A 23274-nucleotide genomic window follows, 5' to 3' on the forward strand; every position below is an offset into this window, starting at 1 on the left:
GTTAATAGCACTTGAAAGGTGCTAAAGAGGCACCTTTCAAGTGGTAGCTTTATTATATTTAGCAGGGGGAGAGCAAATGCCCCCATTCCACTCAAGATGCTGTTGCTGGTACCTCCCTTGTGTTTTGTTTTAGATCATGAGGCCCTTAGAGTCTGGGAACCATCTTCTTCTGTTTTTCTATGTAAACATTTTGTTGTTGTTGAAAAACAGAATAGCAGTAATTTTTTAGAATTTGCTGTGTATATATCTCACAGGAAGCCAAAATTAGTAGGGCCTTTCTGCTGCATGGACACCAAGCTAAATAGACATGTATGCATTTGTTACATCACCATATATTTGCAGGATGCAAGGAAATGTCTACATTAAAGTGATGTCTGTCTTGGACATTTGTCTTGCATGAAATAGCCCTGAAAGCTTGAGATTTTATGAAAATATGTAAGACATTAGGATCAGGCTCTTCTTCCTTGTCTCAAGAGAGAATTCCTTGCATGGTGAATTCACACAAGGACTTCAGTGCTTGTTTGAATGGTTTTATGATGCGTTTCAGGGATGCTTCAGATGTCACAGTAGATTCAGTGAAAGATGCATCATGTTTTGTACCTACTTCTATCCTGCAATGTGTCAGGTTTACACACACACACAGAAACACAAGTCAGGGAGACAGGGTCAAGAATGTGTAAAATGGCTGAAATTTGCAGAGCCCAAATCAATAAGCAAAAGAAAAAAGCAAGCACAATATAGCACTTTTAATGTATCCTAGCCTTGTTCGATGGGGTATACTGTAGCTGTTTAGTATAATTAGCAGGTTCAAAGCCCAGGAACTTTTCCAGCGTCATTAGTTTATATTTAAAAGAATAACTATTCTGCAGTATCCCCAACTGAATCACTTCCTATGCAGCAGTCTTGCAATCAGCACTCAGGAGCTTGCTAGATTACCAGCCCACATATCCACAGAGCAGCGCATATTAAAAGGTTTAGTGCCTCCTTTGCTTTCAGTGACTGGAAAAGGTAAAGGATCAAATACCTGTACCAGGTCAACTCACACAACATAGGACAATAAGTGTACTTGCAGCAATTAAATAAATGTTATTTATATTGCAGTAAGGACTTTTTCCATAGGAAATGACTATCCCATATGTACTCTTGGCAACAGAATGAATTGCACTATTTTCCAAATCATGCAACAGTACAGAAATGTAAGGGCGTAGAAAAGAAAAGGCTGATTTAAAAGGATTTTTAATAGGCAATTTTCAGTGGAACGTCTGGCTTAGAAATTCAGCAAAGGTGCATCAGTCACGAACTCTTACTTAGAAAAGAATGATATCATGGTCCTTCAGTGTTGGCATATCAACACACATCATAACATTCTAATAACTGCTGACCATTTATTGTTAGTTGTATGAAGCTGTCAAATAAGTCCAATAGTAATAGCATCGACTGATGGCTGCCACTAACCGGAAACAACAGCTAAGGCAAGTCCCTGAAATCTCATTTAAAATGGAAATTTGATATTTTATCTCTAATATATCAAGGGGATGTTGCCAGGTACTATGAGGTTCCTGGATGAAGGCACTCTGTAGGCACACATGGCAGCTGGTCAAAGTTAAACACTTACATAAGTTCCATTGACATCCGGGGTGGGTGTGGGTTAAAGCTCTCTAACTGAAATAAATGAAATGTAATAATATTTGACTTTGGCTGGATAGTACTCATATTTTCCCTTTTATAATGAGACTGAAATTGTCTCCTGGGAGAATAGTGGCCTTTCGTATTTTAAAAATGTTTGCTGAAATAGAAATGCGATACAGTGCCTGTATGAATTGGAAAGCCAAGCCCCTTGCATTTAAATGGAAACATTTTTCTGCAGTCCTTTAAAGTGCTAATCTTTAACCTTTTCAGGCCCAGAGCCCACCTTCCATGCCAGCTTACAACATAAGGCCCATGTTTTGTTTATTTTCCCACATATTCCTAGTATTATGTACCAACTCCCCACTTCAACAAATAGTAGGAAGTTTCAGAGGTTCAGTGCTCATTGGATTTTGACTCCTTCTGAGGGAGAGATCACTGGAATTTTTTAGTGGCTCACGTCCAGTGCAGTGAGCCACCTGTCTAAGCAACAGGCATACTTGCTGCTTCCATGGCACAGGAACCTAAACCTAGACTCCCAGAGATGGTGGTCCCTCAAGTCAGACTCACCCAAGGGGCCTCTTGTAGATAAGAGATGGCAGAGTACTCAGCTCCAGGCCAGGGCCTGCCCCTTTAAGGATCCTTTCACACGTTATTTATTTAATGTAATGTGGTATTGAAACTGCGTGTAAGGGGCAAGTGAGACGAACCATTCCCCATACAATTATGACAGCTGGGAGGGGGATCAGGACATGTGTGCTCACATGCTTAATTGCAAGGTGGGTGGCGCTGGTTGGAAATATTGTCTGAACTAGGCCCATTGTGTGCTCTGGGTGAAGGGTGGTCCCTTTGCATGCTCTCTTCTTGGACTGGACAGCTCAGCTAGGATGGGGAGCCTTCATGTTTAATCATCTTAAATATGAGGGAATTTTGGTAGGCACCGTTTGCCATGCATGGCATGGATGAGCTGCACCCACTACCTGGTCACACTCGTGTCTTTCTGTTTCATCTCTTTCCACAAGGTAAAGAAAATGGTGGGTTGAGGGACAAAATGAAGACCATTCTTTGGGGCATCTCTGAACAGTCCAAATCCATGATGTGCTGTGCTCTTCCTTCAAACAATCCAAAGGAGGAGCACAGCAAAACATTCCCCTTTAACTGAAACAACTAATTCTTGGCAAACTGCACTTCTGCAGTTGGGCAGAGCCCACCACATTGCTATTGCTATTGCTATGACGATTGCTCCAGTCTTCACTATAGACTGGCAAGCATAACATAGTACCCCAGCCAGACTTTCTCCTTAGTCCTTCTTTAATCAGTTGCATGATTTCACTGCCTGTCATTAAAAAAAAGGCATTCTGCTTTTCAGCACACCCACCCACCTGTTTGCATAGCTCTTCTGCCACACCCTTCCTGTCAACAGCATACAGCCTCTCCAGCTGTTAGGCCCTCCTCAGGCCCCTATTGCTTTAGCTACTGTCTTCCCCGCCCTACTTCAGCTGTGTCTCCTCCACCTATACTTCCCTCAAGTTGTTACTGCCTCCTTTGGCCTCCTTTACTCTTGGCTCCTTGCCTCTTCTTGCAGCCCATCTTTCCTCACTTAGTTTTCCAGTCCTTGCCCACACAGGTCCTCCTGTGAGGATTTTTCTCAGCCAAATTCATCTTTCCCTTTTCTCTCAGAAGCCAATCTGTTCACAGTCCTGACAGCTTCATTCCCTGAGGAAAATGTATGCAAACATCATGGGTGCAGGAAGGTTGGAGGCAGCTCTGGGGGGAAATGGAAGGATTTTACCCCCAACCTCCTTGTCCAGTCATCTACATAGGAACATAGGAAGCTGCCATATACTGAGTCAGACCATTGGTCTATCGCTCAGTATTGTCTACACAGAGTGGCAGCGGCTTCTCCAAGGTTGCAGGCAGGAATCTCTCTCAGACCTACAGTATCTTGGAGATGCCAGGGAGGGAATTTGGAACCTTCTGCTCTTCCCAGAGCGGCTTCATCCCCTGAGGGGAATATCTTGCAGTGCTCACATATCAAGTCTCCCATTCATATGCAACCAGGGTGGACTCTGTTTAGCTAAGGGGACAATTCATGCTTGCTACCACAAGACCTGCTCTCCTCTCCTATCTTCACCACCCACACACTCTACGCTCACTTCGCATGACAGATTGTTTGTTTTTTGAAGAATGCATATATGTTATGGCAAAGCATAGAATCACATTTCAAGCCTTTGCCACCACCCTCCCACTTGGCCACCTCTGGCCACTGCCTGCCCGGCTGCCTTTGCCACTGCAGTGCCTACCTGTTTAGTGCCAGTGCAGCCTCATTACATCACTGAACCAGCACAGCTTGGTGGGTCCAGGATGCTCAGATGCCAATGAGAACAGGCCTGCCTTAAAGGAGCCACCTGTTCCTGTTGGGATTGCGACAGCTCTGCCTCAGAACCGACATTGCCGCACAGCTCAGTAACATGGGAGAGCTGCCTGCTGGAGGAGCACCCAGAGTGGCGTGTGTGTGGGAGGAGAGGTGGCTGGCAGCCCCAGGCTGCTCCTCGCTCTATTGTAGGTATGCACCTGGTGGTGAACATTCTCTGAGGCGAGTCTCACGATCAGTGACTCGCCAGTATGGGTTAGTGGGGAGAGTGGGCTGAGCCTGCTCTCCCTGCAGATGAGCAGAAGGCAGCCCTGGGTGGCCGGATTGGCCACCCACACGACTGCCAGCTCTGCCATGGAGCCAGCGGGGTCTGTGGGGATCGGAAGTTCCAGGATGACCCACGCACGTGTGTGGGGCATCCTGAAGAGACCCCCGAGCCCGGGAGGCTGCTTGCAGCCTCCTGGCTGGGTGTCTCCTCGTGTGTGGAGCCGCGCCACGGCAATACATGACAAAAAAAAAAACCGGGTTAGCGGAGCGCTTGCTCCGCTAACCTGGGCTAAGGGGAGGGGTAGTTAAGCGGGTGACCTGCTTTGGGGAAACCAGCCTCGCCTGTGAGCCTGGTGGTTCCCACGATCCGTGGAAAGCAGGCTAAGCTCCCTCAGCCTGCTTTCCACAGATCGTGAGAATATCCTCAATGACAATTATAGAATTTTAGTCGGTTGGTGCCGGAATCAACAACTCCTCAGCATTTTTATTTATTTATTTATTAACAGTTATTGTCATTTTGATAAAACTTCTTATCGTTATACATGTGAGTAGTAATTTATCGTCAAAGTTCTGAATGTACCCCAAGATATAGGCGGATAAAAGAGGTTGTACTGTATACTATGGGCATGTCTGCATAGCATGTTTACCTCCAGTCAGCACCAATGTCAGGTATGTCTGAAGCACATCCAACCTATCATGTATCTATTGTAGCTAGTACCCCTCCTCAGAGACAACTAAGGAGAGGTATTAGCTAACCGGTAACTAACCACTAATAAAAATGTTGCAGATGTTGCATAGTTTGGTGATGATACTGCTGTTCACTGCCTAGAGTCTTTGGATTAGGCAGTATATAAGAAAATTTTAATAAATAAATAAATAAATAAATAAACAAACAAACAAACAAACAAACAAATAAATAAATTAAATTAAATTAAATTAAATGAAATGATACAACAACAAATACTGTAACAGCACAAAGTCTGCCAAATTCCCCCATGAGCTCTCCCTCACTGAATGTCTTCTACCAGAGGCTGGTCTGCCATCTGTTGGGTATACTCTAGTTCTGGGTTTCCTGTACTGAGCAAGGGGTTGGACTAGATGGCCCACAAGACCTCTCTGATTCTATTGTTCCATGATGCTTTTCACATTTACAAATCAGTCCCTCCCACCAAATAGAGGATATGTGCTATCTCGCAAGACTCTTATGGCTTCCCTCATTAGGGTGAGCTCTCAACAATTTGCTTACCTTAAGAAACTTCAGCTGGACTCCTGAACCATTAGCTAGTGATTGTCTAACAAAAGAGTAGGCCAGCCAGCATTCATAATAATAACCCAAAATTCTACAATATAGAGGAAGTTCTGACTTTACTATTTCCCTTATTTCTTTTCTGTTTCTGCCAACAAATATTCTAATGTCCTTTGGAAACTGTGTAGAATATTTCTGCAAAGTTCCTTGACTTTTAATGATGTGTTGTGCAGATTTACTCTTAAGACAAAAGGATTCACTGAAAAATAAGATGTATGTATGACCTGTGTAATTAAGGCTACTTTTCAACAAAGCCCATGGGTATTCACTTAAATTTTGTTTTTAAAAAAGACTTTATAAAACCCCACATATTGTTGTAAAGGTATCTGGTAAGATGGCAGATAAAGGTATTACTTTACAATTAAAGGTATTGCTAGCAAACCTGTGCTCAGATTATCGACAGACAAATCTGAATTGTTAGGACATTTTCTGTTGCCCAAAGCAACCAACTTTTCATCAATTTTTTGAATTCAATATTAAAACAGTTCAACTAAATAGGTATTGAGCAAGACCGATGCAGTTGCCAGTTCTTTCCTCTTTATAATGAGATATTGACAAATTGCAGAAGCAGGATAGCAAATTCCAATATTTAATTTTTTTTTTGGTGGGGGGTGGGGACTGAAAACATTTCACTACTTGTACTATTCATGTCTCAAGAAGCCATGTATGGTACATACATTTTCTTTAGAAACCAAAGGATAGCTATGGCATGAAAGGAAATGCACAAGAAGAGTTTTAAAACTGTATTTTCACCACTATTCAGAAAATCTGGGATTTAATTTGTTTAAAAAAAAATCATCATGAAGAGTTATATGATCAAGATAATTTTGCTTGAGGAAGAACAAAAGCTGAGCATAAGTCTCACTATCTGGCTCAAAGTGTGCTCAAATTAAATGGCCAAATTGTATCAATGTTCCTGTGTAAGAAGGCTGGCCATGGGATAATTACCAGCAGAGGACAGTGAGGTTGGGTTGAGGATATTATTCATCCAGGCATCTAGAGCGCCACTTGTCAGCTTGCCAGTGGTGAATACCCTTAGCCTTGGGTAAGTAGGACACCCAGCACTATTCAGATGTCCTCTCCAGAGGTCTCATTCCCACTGGCATTTTTGAAAAGGTAGAAAACAGCAGGAATCCTTCCTAAGAAGTAGGAGAGAGCTCCCATGGTTTTTTACCATCTCCATCTTCCATTGCAAAGGACAGAAAGCCTGCTTCTCTCCTAAGCTATCTGCCTGTGTGCCAGAAAAGGATCTGAGAGGAGAGAGGATAGGTGGCAACCGCAAAAAATGGCTCGCTAGTGAGCTAAGCCTAAATGTGTGGATTCTTGTATTCAGCAACCACAGTGGATCAGGGCCCTCATATCCTCTCTAGCAGTGGAAGCCATGGGATCTAGCTTAGCATTTTGCACGTATATTCCTACTGACTGGGCAGTATGCTCAGTCCAGACATATGCTGTGGATGTCACTCACTGACACGGGATACTGTTGCCTTCTACAGTGCTGATCTCGCTGCCTGCCTTCATTGCCACTTTGGGTGTGGGGCTCCCTCCAATTACTACTTATTGGTAGTGGTCAATTACTGCCCTCCACCCCACATCACAGGCCACCCTTGGGAGATGTTGAGGCGATTTACACAAGCAGCAGAAACTGGGCTAAGGGAGCCCAGCCTAGTTTCTGCTGCTCATGTGCAGCAACAGGAGCTGTGTGGCTCCCGCTGGCAAGCCCGCCTAACTGCCCTCCCCCTTAAACAAGGTTAATGGCGTGAGCGCTCTGCTAATCCAATTTTTAAGTCATGTGTCTGCTGTGGCTGCTTGCTCGGGGGGGGGGAGAGGGGAGGGTGACCCCTGAAATGTACCGCACACTCGCACAGTGCATTACTGGGGCTCTGAGGGGGGGAACCACATGGCGGCGCTTCCCTTCACCCGTCCCCCAGAGCTGCCAGACGAAGTGCGTCTGGGTGCAGGAGCGCCCGAGCGAAGCCACCACTCGTCTGCCGCCCAGCAACAGGCTAGTGATCATCTGTGGGGAGAGTGTGTCAAACCTGCTCTCCTCACACACACACCCCACAGCTCTTCACACGATTAATAATCGTGTGAAGAGCCTCATTTGGAGACAATCTCTGGCTGGTGAAAAATGAAGCTGCATAGACAGTATGTCACAATCAGTTCAGCTGGGGAATTGTATGGCTGCTGCTAAGCCAGAGATTCCACGGTAACATAATATGTCAACAAGGTCTATCTGCTATTTCATCTGAGCGAGACTCTGCCTGGTTGTTAAACCAGCATGATCCAGGCTGGACTGACATGCAAGGGCCATATTCCAGCAAGACTAAAGCCTGCTTAACTCTGTGTTGGGTTGTAGCCAAGATACACAATCAGCCACGGCCTGTTGAGGGGTATATACAACTCACTGGTGGTCCAACTATTATTTTCAGTTGGTCAGCCATATATCACCCTTTGTGAAGATTTTACATACTGTTTATGAACTGCTTCAAGCTCCTCAGATGAAAGCAACTGTTAAAAGACCAAGATGTTTGAGAATGACGATGCATAATATACAAATGTCGTTTTGACTGACTATAGCCAAACTTTGTTCACTCCAATAACATTTGATAATTTTAAGAATGCTGAGAGAATCAAATCATGGGTAAAATGTTTTGTATTTTCTTAGCAGCTTGCATTTGGTCAAGTCTCAAGATGTTATTTTTCCTTACTCTGAAACACTGCAAACATTATTTTTGATAGCTCTCCAAGTTCAAAAGCCAAAACACTCCACACCTAAGGAAAAACATTAAAATAAGCAATGAAAAACACAGATTATCAGGCATGTGTTGTAATGAGAAAATGGAACACCTGCATCAGGTCTGTAGCTTTAACAAGCCCATGGAATTTTCCAGCAATCTAGTTGTCCAACAAAATCAAAAGGCAAGCAATAGTCAGAAAATTTAACACAGTCTTTTACTGTGTTAAAAGGTAATAGATAGCATAAACATACCTGAAAGCATCACTGTTTGGCAAAAGAATCAGCTCATGCTGTCATGTCACAACCGTCCAGTATCACACAAGATGTGAACCAAATTTAGAAGCTACCATCAATCCTGCATTACATCTCCAAATTACTCCACTTATTCATTCCAGTGGATTTGCTGTTCATTTCTCAGACTTACGATTGGGCCTACAGGGCACCTCCTTGGATATCTTTATAAAACATAAGTCCCTGTTCATCGTAAACAAAGCTTATGATGAAAAACAACCACCTTCTTGACATCTTTGCAGATAAACATTGTACTGAAGCAAGAGGTGGCCTGAGGTGGGTGTAAGGGGTAGTAGCTTCCATATTATCCAGACCAGAGAGACTCATAGCTCATAGATATGCATGGTTCATGCACACCTCCAACTTGCTACCACCACCTGCTGCTTGCTGTCCAATTTATGAGTAACTACTTTGGTCTACACCCATTCATTGATTCTGCAATGATGAATTTAATGCATAGAAGAAAACCAGCTGTAGTAACTTTTGCATGCAAGCATACTCATGAATTTGTCGTCAAGATTACAATGGGATTCCTTGGTAATATTTAATCTGCATTACCTTGTGTTAGGTTTTAGGTTTTCTACTGTAGAATGGGTTTGGTTTGTGGTTATAATGGTCTTGTCCTTTCCATTAGGGGCTCCGTTTTCAGTTGATACAACTTTATATTCTGAAATGAAGAATAAGATTGTTCAAATAACCTGCACGGTTCCCCCCCCCCCCTTAACTGATAATCACCTCATTTGTGTATTCACCAGTACTTAAATTATCTTATCATAAACCAATTAAATTCTGGATTTCTGTTTAAATGAATGATTTCTCCTACTGGATTAAAACAAAACAACAACAACAAAATTTCCCCGATGCTTGTACTGTATCTTGAATGAATGGGAGTCCTGGGGTTATCTGTTTTGTTGTATGTCTAAATAAAGGAGGTGCTTCTAGGATCTCTGTTAATTTTTATGATGTATGTATTAATGTATACACTACACAATACTGTAATTGCTTTACAATAAAAAAATCAAAGCAGATCTTTCTAATTCAAGTTCATGTGTCTAAAAAAACAATAATAAACCAGTAATAAGTATAAGAACAGAGCCAAAATGAAGTAATGTAGTTCTTTAAAAAATGCAACCAATGCCAAGTAGGACTGTAAAAAGAATACTATTGAATGTATCAAATGAAAAATTAGAGGAAAATAAACTAATATTCTAGAGTTAGGAGAGAAGAGTCCTTCCTGGGGGCATCCTAGAAGTTGATAAAATTATTTTGAATAAAGATCAGCAATTGAGGCTTTCCCCTCTTAGATGTATATAAGACTCACAATGTTGAAAAGGAACCATGATTAGATCATGTCTGAAAGGAAAGACAAACTGCCCCGAGGTTCCAAGTAATAGCAAGATTTGACTGTAGTCAATCAAAAAATTATCAAAGTACCTATCATCATCATATTAATTCCATTAATAGTTACAGAAAGTAGCTTTGTCAAGCAGGCATAACTCAGTGGTACAGCTCATTTAATTTCATTTCTTTAATTATTTGTATCTCACATTTTGGCCCTAGTATGGGCCCCAAGGCAAAATAGATTAAAATATACAACAAATTCATAAACAAAACATAATCAAACAATTAATCAAACAATTAACCAAGGCATTGTGGGGTATAATCATACAAGGGGGAGAAAAACACCCATCACGCCATATTAAAAGCTTAGTGAAACAAAAATGTTTTCATTAGCGGGTGAAATGCCCACAGAGAGGAAGTCAAATGGGCCTCATAAGGCAAGGAATTCCAAAGGTGGAGTTCCATGACCAAAATGGCTTTGTTATGCACCCACACCAGCTGAACCTCTGATGGCAGAGGAACATGGAGCAGGGCCTCAAATGTTGATCGAAATCAGAGGCGTAACAAGGCTGGAGTGGGCCCAGAGACAAAATTTTAAAATGGGCCCCTCGCTGATACACACACACACACTTCACACTTCACATGTGACTTGCCTCTGGGGGGGCCCTCGAGGTGTGGGGGCCCCCAGGCAGCCGCCTCCCCTTGCCTAATAGTAGTTACGCCCCTGATCGAAATGTATAGGCAGCTTCTTACAAGAAGAATAAGTCCTTCATATAACCTGGTCCCACACCACATGCTTTGTATGCAGAAGGCCCCAGGTTCAATCCCTGGCATCTTCAGTGAAAGTGATCTTATACAATGGGTGCTGTAAAATACCACTGTCTGAGAACCTGGAGAGCCATTGCCAACCAAAGCAGACAACACTAGACTGGATGGACCCATGTTCTGAACTCAGTACAAGGCAGCTCCACATGTTCACCTCCAGTAGGGAAGTACCATTTACAGTGGACTTTGCCTGTTGAACCTTTAAATGAAGTTTCCTTTTGTATGTTTGGATAGCTCTCCAATCTACACAAGTCTGACAGTGGCAAAAAAAACAACACCCCAGAAAAACAAAAAATAAAATGAGGCATCAGATAACATTTTTATGTCTGATGCCAATCTTGCTTATAAGAATAATAGCATACAATGAACTATGTAACAGAAATGAAAGTGAGCATCAAATCATACATGATAGACTATTGTCTTCTTACAATGTTAACTAACCTGTAACAGTATCATTTTCTGGTTTTTCCCAATCCAGAATTACAAAGGTTGAGCAGCCCTCAACAGTTACCACAGTGAGATTGGTAGGTGGATTTTGGGGAGGGATGGCAATCACCTCCCTGTTCTCCTCATCATCTGTTGGGAAGTGCTGGAGAGTCTCTGTGATGGAGCATGGCACATCTTCATCTTTTTTAATGTACTTCACATGCTCACCTAGAAGAACATCATCAGCATTTAGGCCAAGCTTTCATAAACAGCAGTCGCATGTTAAACCTATCTGAAGTGTACTGCTTCAGGTGGGGGCTCCCAAGACAGAATGCTCCCAAAACTAGCATGTCAAAAAAAAGTCTAGGCTCAAACTATTTCCATCAATATCTAGTTTTCTGTATTTGGTGATTTAAAAAAGAAAGAAAGAAGAGCATTTGGTTATGTGAGACTCTCACCTGCACTCCAAAGCATTTTTGGTTAGATATACTGTAGGCTTACTATCACATTAGCTGTCTCTGAGAACTAGGCTTTAGGGTTAAGTTGGCCCCTCAGAACCTTGAAAACTGCTTGCTTAACAAATCATGACTAAACTCCAAAATGAGTAAGGAAAAGCAGTACATTCAGGCCTTTACTTCCCTGGGCTGTACTAGTGTTATGCCAAGTGTGCAGCTACATATCTGCAATTCCTAGTTACTGTACTTGGGGATGGGTGTGGAGGATGGTTCAGGGTGTGGGCCCACTTGCATATAATTAAATATTCCCCCCTTCCCCGCCGCTAGCTTGCTGGCTTTGCCCCCAAGGTCAGAGGCCACTGACGCTGCCCCTCTTTCCCCTTGCCAGCCTCTCCCTCCTAGCACATGCTTGGCTCACCACTGTTGCTCCGGCTATTGCAGTGTGCAACAGCCACTCTTCACCCTTCACTCTTCCAGCTGTGCAACAGCCACTCGGAGTGTGTTGTCACTACTGGCTGGCAGCAGGAACAACTCATGGATTCTTTGGTGTATAATAACCATTCCTCATAATGAATCCCTGTGAGGATTCATTATATACCTTCATTTCTTCTGTTCATTTTGACTGTCATTGGACAATGCCAACAGTCAACTGCCATGTGTCAACTACACCCCCACCTCCCCCCCCCACTGGGGTACTCAGTTTATTTTTAAAGGAATGTTTGAAGTGTTTAGATTCTTTGGTGTCTTCATTACACAACTTCATTTCTTCTGTTCATTTTGACCCCACTGCTTTGTGGGTGAGGAATTAGTGGCATCCCATGTGCCAGCTACCCCCCATATGCAAGCCACTGGTACTCAGTTTATATTTTAGGAATTTTTGAGGTGTTTAGACTCTTTGGTGTGTAATGAATCTTCATAGGGATTCATTATGAGGAAAGGTTTAGTGTTTAGAAGAACCAGAGTCTAAACACTTGAAAATATTCCTAGAACATAAACTGAGTAGTACCCCACTGCCTTGTGGGTGGGAGGGGGGTGTAGTTGGCACATGGCAGTTGTCAGTTGGCACTGTCCAAAGACAGTAAAAATGAATAGAAGAAATGAAGGTGTGTAATGAATCCTCATAGGGATAAATTGAGGAAGAGTTATTATACACCAAAGAATCCAAACACTTGAAAAATAGTAACCTCACATTTTGCTCCATAGCTCCACTTCTACAAGGGCTAGAGCTTAGCCTTTTAAAAAAATGAAAGCTGGGAATCTGGAGAAATTAATAGGAGGAATCTGAATTTCAAATTGATTCAAAGCTGATGTGATTCGATTTGGACCCAAATCTAGCCAATGGACCACAGGGGTGATTTGTTCTGTCTCCAAATCATTCGAATCAGCTAGATTCAGGTACAAATCAATTCGTACTCAAATCAATTCGCATTTCCCTAGTGGCAATCACCCTGATTTTTGGTACCCCAGGGCAACCCTGCACATGGCTGGATAGTTCCTTGAGTAAAACAACTGCATCTGAACAGGAATTGTGAAAATGGTTATTGGTTCAGAGAAGAGAGAGAAGAAAATCATGACAAAGTGCTGTGAAGAATGATTTGATTAAAAGGTCCATTATTTGGGGACTTGAATATGGACAGGATATAATACATATGCTTAACTATGTTTTCCTCAATACCAAATTATTGCCAGTATTTTAGACATACCTGTGAACCTTGGTTTGCCTGCAATATCTGTCTCCGTTGTAGGCTGTGAGCTGAACAGAGGTTTATTACCTAAGGAGGAGGAGGAGGAGGAGGAGGAGACAAAACACCATATGCAATACTGAAACAACACAATGTTTCATCACTCATTTTAATTTCAAACAGTCTCTTAAATCCTCTTCTTGGTGGATGCTTGGAGTCATGTTAGCCTCCTCTTAGGAGTGAGCTGTATTTGGCTGTGATGGAAAATATAAGCTTTTTTGTACTGCCAAAACAAAGATAAATGTGACCCAAATGACTGAGCTCATTCTTGCTGTTGGAATCACATCATGTATAATTCACAAAATCCTTGCTAGAACTCTAAAAAATTATCTTTTGGTATTTCCCTAAAACTCCAGTCATTTAACTCATTGTCGATCTCTTCAGAGGGAGAATATAGGTCTTGTACTTAGCAACATTTGTTGAAGGCAAATTCAAGTCAATTCTTTTTCTTAACACAAGTTGCAAGCCAAAGGAAATATCCAAAGCAAAAATAATTAGTATCTATTAGTATATACTGATAAATACTAATAGTTATGCAGTGGGCGAAATTTTGTACTAATTAGATACATTGTTCTCTCTGAAGTAAGCAAGAATTAAAACAGGGATTCAACATGATGTTGAAATGCTGAAATACCTTGAAGAAGTGCAAAATATGTCCCAGAAACAAAATATGAGTTTATGGCAATGCTGCTGAAGATAGTGGTGGCTCCTGGGCTTTTAGCCCCCATTGCAGAACCTCAGAGAGAAAAGTGGGGGAAGGGAGCTCTGCTCACTCAGCCTCCAGGCACAGGATCACTTGTCTGCAAACTGTATCTAGTATTTCACTGGCAGACTTGAGTTGCCTCTGGACTGTCCCCCTCAACACAGGTTACCACTGCCCAAAATAAGGAGGGGCAAGCCCCACATCCTGTTTCCGGCCCCTCCTCCTGTGCCCTTTAAGCCCATTTCCCTTTTTTTATTTGGCACTCTTCCTGCTCTTGATTCCCATCACTTGTGTTTCCCTCATTTCCCTCCCAGCTTCTCCCTGCCTTTTCCCCATCTGCCGCTTCGTTCCCTGCAGGAGTGGCTGCTGCTGTTCGGCTGCTACCTGCTCAATTGCTGAAGGAGTGCAGGGTTGCCTCCACGACCCTTCAGGTTGGCTGGGTAAGCGAGGCGGGTACGGTGCTGTCTGGATAGAGTTCTTATTTTTTTTTAACATCAGATAACACAAATTCTTCATACCTTCACAGATATGATATACTGAATTAGAATTATGTTTAACCACTCACAATTGTTCAGCTGAGATTAATTTCCAGGAGAAGTTGTTTTGTGTACATTTCCTGAATAAATCATACTGAAATGTATGGCCTAAGAGCTGGGCTTTGGTTTACTTGAGTTGCTTGAGGTAGATCACTTTAGGAAAAACCTTAACATGATCATTGACATCCTGACTTATGAAGCACACATGCAGCAAAGGAAGCATATGCACACTTGCTGTGTTCTGAGGTAAAGAAAAGTGGACAGTTGCATGGGTGGGTGTGATTTGCACAACACTCAAGAACATATTTTCAGACATCACAGAATGCTTCAGAGTAGAGATGTGCAGAACTGGTTCCTGATTGAACAGGTTCACCACGAACTGGGCTGGTTCGAGCAGTTTGATTGTGAACCACTCCAAACTAGTTTGAGCTGGTTCATCGGTTAGACTAGCCCAGCTGGCGGGTTCAACTGAACCAGTTTGTGGAGCGGTGATTTGGTCCAAATTTGGACAGAACGGCCACTACTGGCCCATGCACACCCATACTTCAGAGGAAAGGGGAAATTAGTGAAAGTCCACACACACACATGACCACCCACCCTGCTTTACTCTGGAATGCAGCAAATGTGAGCTGGATCCAAAGAAGTCACAGGTGCTGGCAAACCTTATGTGTGCATGATTCTCTCAAGAAACATGAGCTATGCTTGTTTCACAGTTCAAGACAACTGAGAAAATATCTGTGCTATCAAACATGTGTGGAGAAAGACATATAAAGGTGGCCCTTGTTATTTGTGGGGGTTCCGTTCTGGCCTACAACAGTGGATAACGAAACCGTGGCTAATGAGACCTTAAGTCAATGGAAACTGGGGGATTAGGTTCAGGAGTACAGGAAAGTGACTGAAAAATCACCGAAAATACAGGGTAAAAGCAGAAATAAGGATGGGGCACAGCACTGTACTTTGGCCACCTCAGCTCTCCTGCTCTCCCACTCTGCAGCTCCTCCAGTAGTGCCCCCCAGCTTCTCCAGTAACGTTTACTCATGCTGTTTCCTCACCCCACTGTTGGTCCAGCACTTAGCAGCATAAGTTGCTGATTGCTTTTGGCCTGATTGGTTGGTAGGTTGGCCAAAGAGGCAGCACAAAATGAAATCCAATTCAAGTTAACACACACAGAGGAGTGTGTGAGAATCAAGAAGTGAGAGGGGAATCAATTTTCAACAGATAATTAAAATCAATTTTTAGTTTTTAATTTAAATCAAACAATACAGTACTGTCAAAATTATCAAAATTAAAAAATTAATTATCTAAATTAAAATTGTTTCCCCCCCAATTATTTTAATTAAAATAAATTTTCATCAGAATTATAATTAAATTTATAATTTGTAAAATGTATAAGGTGATAATTAGCATCTTACGAGGGCAGCACAATGATGCAAGAGGCTCCCAAAAATGGCTCCACGGAGCTCTACAGGAATGGTCCAAAAAGCCTCCAAATGCTCCAGAGCAAGGGCTCCTGAAGGTTCCCAATGGCTCCCAAAGGATACAAAATGCTGCCAAATGCAGCCCAAAACGGCTTTTAGAAGCACAAAAAAACTCTGAACATGCAGACCAAAGCACTCCACTGTTCTCCTCCAAACTCCTCTCACAAAGCACAAGCACATGCAGCAAGAACACAACTATGTAAGGGCAGAACTATGCTGCCGAAAACTGTAGATAACGAGGTTGGGTATATATTGCCCAACTGCAAATATGTGAAAACGTGAGTGCTGAAACTGCAGATGAGGGCCACCTTTATAAAATGTGCATAGCACTTCTCCCAGATGCAGGACAAGCTTGGCTTCCTGCTGGCTTCACAAGTGAAATGACAGACATGCATTCCAACAAACTGAATACTGACTTAGTGATCAACCTTGCTTTTTTCTCATACTTAAAGCAGATGGTTTGCCTTCTTTATTTTTTAAAATGCCACACAAATTATTCATTAATTAATTAATAACCAAACCATTTAAAAAGTGCAAAACTGCACTGAGTAGGGATTGCTGGGTTAAGTGTTTCGGGGACAGCACAGATTCAATCAATCAGTGCTCTGCACAGTCAGTTTTCTGCTTCAAACTTACAGTCTCTATTTTCCCAGAGCTTAACTCTGGAGAGTAATAGGTACAATTGAATGAAAAACATGGTGAGGCCATTTCCAATCCAGCTGTTTGTCTGTCTTCTCCCTGTGCCTCATGGGAGTTATTTTTATCGTTTAGAGCTGTAGTAATTCCTAAGTCCTATGTATCACCTAATGTATACAGAGGATTTTTGCTTTTGAGCTCACAGAGGACTCTTGATCTTACCCAGACCTCTCCATTATTCTTCCATCATTCTGCTCCTCTCAACCATGTGTTTATTCTCTGGATTGCATAGTTACTGGCAGGGCTTTTTTGTGATGGTATGCATGAGTACACAGTACCGGCACCTAATGGCACCCTGCCCACCCCCAAGCTCCAAAATCACCTGAGGTCATGCCTGGGAACTCACTCCCTGCCAGGGAATGAAGGCAAATCCCTTCTCACCATTGTGCTCCCTGGTGGGGAGTGAGTTTTTGAGAGCCGTGCTGCACTGGGTGCTTTGGGAGCTTGACCACGCCCCCCGTGCATGTGACACAAGGAGGTGTGGCCAGGCTCTGAAAATGCCCAGTGCAGTGCTCAAAAACTCACTCCCACCAGGGATCACAACGGAAGGGGTGGCTTTGCCTTCATTTCCTCCAGGAACAAAGGCAAAGCCCTCCCCACCCCTGTGATCCCCGGCAGGGAGTGAGTTTCTGAGTGCCGCGTCACTTCCCCTTGCATAGCTATGCAAGGGGTGTGGCCATGCAAGGTGGGCATGGCCGCACCAGCTCCTGGAGTATTACCAAAAAGCACTGGTTATTGAGCAGGATTCCAGAGAGTGGTGCAAGGTGAAAGATGTGGGAGCAACATCACCAGTACTGCAATTACAGCTTTTAGTGGTGCTGTAATTTGATGGATTAGGCGGATAGTTTGACATGATAAGAAACATGGAAAAGCCACATACATGGAACTCAAAATCTTACTGTAATCTGGAGAAGAAGAAGCTGTAGGTGGCTTTTTTGAGGAGCTAGTTTTCGTAAGAGTTGTTGGCCCAGAAGGTTTTGCTATGTAAGATGCTGTTGGAAACAACGGGGCTCGGGGCATCAAGACATTTCCTGTTTGAAAATAAAAGCAAATCTGTATTCCTAGTTGGAATTAATGTAATATTGATTCTAACTAAAACATTCCATTAGTCACAGAAGACACTCCATTTCTTAGAAGACCACCTGGATTAATTCTAGAGACATACAGGCAGGTACAGCTTCTCAGCTGAGGACAAACTGTTCAGTTATAAAATTGTTAAGGCAGAGATGTACTTAAAAATATATTTTTATCTATTTAGGACTGCCATGTTCTGGCTTTCCAAATCCAGGTGCCTAATTTGCATATTGTGTAGATTGTCTTGAAAATAATTTTTTAGCAGAAAAGTGACTTCACATTTTGCTTCATAACTCTGCTTCTACAGCTTTAAAAAAAATGAAAGCTGAAATCTGGGCAAAGCTGGGTGGACTAAGCAATCTGGGTGAGATGCTTAAAATTTGGGCGAAACCCGAAATTCTGGGGGGCATGGCAACTCTATATCTATTGCACTCCATGAAATCTTTCAGTTTCTTTTTGGTGTCCATTCTAAACAATGAGATGAAAATGATAAATGCAGGTACCCTAATCCATCTAAGGAGGTCCATGCACATGAGCAGGTTCTTGCCATACACTGGAGCTAGTCTGATGATCAGTGGAAAGCGGGCTAAGGGTGCTTATCCCGCTTTCCACCCATCGTGAGACTCACCGGGTTCGCAGCCCGGAGGTAAACTGCAAACAGCAATACCTGTCCTGGAACTCCATGAACCTTGAGGAAAGGTTGAAAGAATTTATCTGAACTAGAGACATCTAAGTCTTTTACCAAATCTAAATAAGGCTGCATTCTCTTTGATGTTGTGGGTACCTTTCTGTATACTCAAACCCCATAAATTCTGATTAAAAGCTGGTTGGCACCTTGCATGGTTAAGGATGGTTAGGGAATATCTCTCAGTATGTTTGGACCATCTCCTTTCCTTATGTGATTGAGGTTTATGATCTTGCCAAGATACAGTGAGGGAAATAAGTATTTGATCCCCTGCTGATTTTGTCCGTTTGCCCTCTGACACAGAAATGACCAGGCTATAATTGGAATGGTAGGTTTATTGTAGCGGTGAGAGACAGAACAACAACAAACAAACCCTCAAAAGCCCAGTGCCCAAAAGTCAGCGATGGATTTGCATTGTAGTGAGGGAAATAAGTATTCAATCCCTTCACAAAAGATGTCTTAGTACTTGGTGGCAAAACCCTTGTTGGCAATCACAGAGGTCAGACGTTTCTTGTAGTTGGCCACCAGGTTTGCACACAACCCAGGAGGGATGTTGTCCCACTCCTCTTTGCAGATCCTCTCCAAGTCAGAAAGGTTTCGAGGCTGATGTTTGGCAACCCGAACGTTCAGCTCCCTCCACAGATTTTCTATGGGATTAAGGTCTGGAGACTGGCTGGGCCACTCCAGGACCTTCATGTGCTTCTTCTTGAGCCACTCCTTTGTTGCCTTGGCTGTGTGTTTTGGGTCATTTTCTTGCTGGAATACCCATCCACAACCCATTCTCAATGCCCTGGCTGAGGGAAGGAGGTGCTCACCCAAGATCTGACGGTACATGGTCCCGTCCATCGTCCCTTCGATGCGGTGAAGGTGTCCTGTCCCCTTAGCAGAAAAACACCCCCAAAGCATAATGTGTCCACCTCCATGTTTGATGGTGGGGACAGTATTCTTGGGCTCATAGGCAGCATTCCTCCTCCTCCACACACAGCGAGTTGAGTTGATGCCAAAGAGCTCGATTTTGGTCTCATCTGACCACAACACTTTCGCCCAGTTCTCCTCTGGATCATTCAGATGTGCATTGGCAAACTGCAGACGGGCCTGTACATGTGCTGCCTTGAGCAGGGGGACCTTGCGGGCACTGCAAGATTTCAGTCCTTCACGGCGTAGTGTGTTACCAATTGTTTTCTTGGTGACTATGGTTCCAGCTGCCCTGAGATCATTGACAAGTTCCCCCCGTGTAGTTCTGGGCTGCTTTGTCACCGTTCTCATGATCATTGCAACTCCACGAGGTGAGATCTTGCATGGAGCCCCAGACCGAAGGAGATTGACAGTTATTTTGTGTTTCTTCCATTTGCGAGTTATCGTGCCAACTGTAGTCACCTTCTCACCAAGCTGCTTGGCGATAGTCTTGTAGCCCAGTCCAGCCTTGTGCAGGTCTACAACCTTTTCCCTGACATCCTTCGACAGCTCTTTGGTCTTGGGCATGGTGGTGAGTTTGGAAGCTGAGTGATTGCTTGCTTCTATGGACAGGTGTCTTTTATACAGGTACTGTAACAAGCTGGGATTAGGAGCACTCCCTTACAGAGGGTGTTCCTCATCTCAGCTCGTTACCTGCATATAGTGAAAAGACACCTGGGAGCCTGAAATCTTGCTGGTTGATAGGGGATCGAATACTTATTACCCTCACTACAATGCAAATCCATCGCTGACTTTTGGGCACTGGGCTTTTGTGGGTTTATTTGTTGTTATTCCGTCTCTCACAGCTACAATAAACCTACCATTCCAATTATAGCATGGTCATTTCTGTGTCAGAGGGCAAACGGACAAAATCAGCAGGGGATCAAATACTTATTTCCCTCACTGTAACTACAAAACACTGTCACAGTTTGCATGAACAGAACCCTGATTGTCTGGATGCACTGGTGCTCTTTGGATAGGACTGCCAGTCCAAAGTCCAGTCCCCCGCAGACCTGGGGGGCCTCCAAGTGCTCAAAAGATTCCCAGGGTGGAAGCTACTGCCTACTTGGCAGCTTGTCTCACCCTGCCAAGCCTCACCAGCCACCACTGCAGCTGGGCCTGCTCCCCTGCCCGATCTCCTGTTGTGGGGGCGGGGGCGCTGAGGGCTGGGTGCGGCTGGGCTTGCTCCACTTGTCCATGCGTCAGCGGGGCAGTGGGGAGGGTGCTCCAAAAGGCCTTTAGGTCCAGGCCCCAAAATTACCTAGGTATATCTCTGTCTGGATGCATGCGAAACTTTCTACAACCTCATTTTCTTCAAGACTGAGGAAGACATAACATTTGTGTTTCATTAAACAAAAATTACAAGAGTCTCACTAGATGCAAGCAAGCCCTGATCACACCTAAAGAGGGATCTCTGGATTACGGTCATAAACTAGACATAAATATATATATTTTTAAACTGCTATTTGAGAAGTAGACATACCTGGATTGCCAGGTTTACCAGTCACAGTGTTTGGAGGCAAAGGTTTTCTTCGCATTGGTGTAGGCTTGGCAGGAGCTAAGGGAGGTCGTGGAGAGTCAGGTGGTGTAGCTACTGTATAACGTTACAAGACACCACTGTTAACGGAGGAACCGCACATCAACCGTAATCAGAAAGAGAAAAATGGCTAATAGCTACACTTCTCAAGCAAAATTTTAAGGCATGAGCTTCAGCGATAAGAACTGCAAAAGAACACAAAACACAGACAGGGAAGAGCTGAAAGGAGTTATTTTGAGCTTTTACATTTCTTGCATGAAAATGTGCATGCCTCCAGCCTCAGACCAAAACAACAGCACAGCAAGGCGCTTAGCAAGGCGCTTAAGCCAATACACAAAAACGTATGCTTCTTGTTCAGTTAAGAACCTCTACAGTATTTTTGCATGGTAATATATTAATAGAAAATAGCTGTTGCCATGAACTGGCATTGGAAATGGGTTGAGGTCAAGGAGAGCACAGGGCCTATTGCATTCTATGGCTATGGCCACCTTTTGACATAGCTGTGTGTGCATAATAGTATTTGTAGAGATTCGGGTCTCTAGGGTCTGATTTGTTTGTGAGGCACCATCTGGGAGGAGGATGGAAGGGAAAGCTTTTTTACCTATTTATTGCCCCCTCTTCTATAATTGCTCTGCTGCTGCTACCTTTCCTTTTTCACTGTGTTTTGTCAGTGTGGATGTGCACATATAAAAAGGCTTGCTGTACATAAGCAAATCTGTCCATGTCCATAGAGGTATTGCCATGTTTGCTTATGCACAGAAATCATTTTTATATCTGTGAAAATACTCGCATGTGCATTAACTCAGAAAACAGCAGCAATGGTGGGCAGGCGGGCAGGCAGGCAGGCAGGCAAGCCAGCAGCAGAAACATCTGGAGGCAGTAGGGACACAAATCAACCATGCAAACAGTTTTGGAAGTCTGGATCAGAGACCCAGAACAGGCCAATTTAGGCTGATGGCATTTCTTCCTAAAGGAACATCCATGGCTTGATCTTTCAAGAATCCACAACCTGTGGTTGTTTCAGGGCTCTGGATCTCAGCCATTGTTCCTAAAGTATGTGATGGAATTCCTTAATAGTCATAGGCAATTGGCAGAAAATGCATGAAAACAAACTCGCCTTCCTCTTGGCTTGTCTGCCCTCTGAAAGATTAAGAAATGCTAGCCAATTTTTTCCTCTTCTTAAAAAAGATGTGAAGACTTACTCTGAAATCCTGCAGAGACCTAACCAATGCTTTTGTCTTGTCTTGGGGACAGAATCCAACACAGCATAGTATGGTTTATTTTTACAAATTATTCTCATTTATTGTGCATTGTTCTTAATAAACACTTATTTTCTGCCTTTGGCTTGAAAGAGACTGCATACCGTGCATGCTGTGCTAACTGGAAGGGACCCTGAAAGAAGCAGGGTACACCAAGGATACTAAAATGTACCTCTGGTCTCCTGAATGTAACAAAGACTGAATAAGAAATGGAACAGTAGTAATTATAAGTGTTTAGAATGAATTATGAATGGAAACAGTATTAATCATGCCACCTTTCACCTTAGGTTACTTTCAGAGCACAGATTTTTAGCAAGATCAATGTTCCTTAAACTTTTTGAATTTCCCTCACTTCTAAACATATTCCACCTTTTGTCTATCCCCAGTTCAGCAGAACATGCAGAGATCCATCATCTTTGCAGCCAGCTATGTGTATGCTCCCTACTGCTACAAAGTGGATTGGGGTAATAATCCACCAATGGTATCAGAAAGGGGAACACTTCTGATCCCTTCTGAAATCACAACCATTGGAAAACCATTGGAACAAAGTTTCAGTTATTCCCGGCTTCTCCAAAATAGGGCTGAGAGAGATTCCTGTCTGCAACTTTGGAGAAACCGCTGCCAGTCTGTGAAGACAATACTGAGTTAGATAGACCAATGGTCTGACTCAGTATATGGCAGCTTCCTATGTTCCTATGTTCCCAAATTTGGTTGGGATGATGGGTTAAGTGGGTGAGCAGCCACTCCAGCACATTCAGATGATCCTTGGCTAGAGGGCGTCCAGTTTACCCATATTTGGCAAGTGAGGAGATGAAGGCTCCAACTACCCAGGATCTTCCTTCTGCCTGGAACAGGGTGCAAGTGTTGTGTACTTCTCCCCCTCTCAGTAGGCCCATTCCACAGTTTGAGAGTCATGGATGGCTGCACAGAGTACTTCATGAAACTCACTGGGTGATTCT

At 43.3% G+C, this 23274-nt stretch overlaps 1 protein-coding gene across 21 annotated transcripts in view; it reads right to left on the reverse strand.

Moving 5' to 3' along the window:
* Positions 1-23274, reverse strand: part of ABI3BP (ABI family member 3 binding protein) — a 233136-nt gene that overhangs the window by 11566 nt on the left and 198296 nt on the right. For 20 of the 21 annotated variants that reach the window (XM_053312005.1, XM_053312018.1, XM_053312009.1 and 17 more), the window contains 5 exons: positions 21003-21113; positions 17706-17837; positions 13355-13423; positions 11212-11424; positions 9163-9271 (listed from right to left, as the gene is read on the reverse strand). In XM_053312005.1, the coding sequence (XP_053167980.1) occupies positions 9163-9271; positions 11212-11424; positions 13355-13423; positions 17706-17837; positions 21003-21113 (634 nt within the window). Of the gene's footprint in view, positions 1-8565; positions 8788-9162; positions 9272-11211; positions 11425-13354; positions 13424-17705; positions 17838-21002; positions 21114-23274 lie in introns of all 21 variants that reach the window. The other variant, XR_008320120.1, reaches the window with a different exon arrangement.

The sequence above is a fragment of the Hemicordylus capensis genome, chromosome 3, assembly GCF_027244095.1.
Source record: "Hemicordylus capensis ecotype Gifberg chromosome 3, rHemCap1.1.pri, whole genome shotgun sequence".
Taxonomy (NCBI): Eukaryota; Metazoa; Chordata; class Lepidosauria; order Squamata; family Cordylidae; genus Hemicordylus; species Hemicordylus capensis.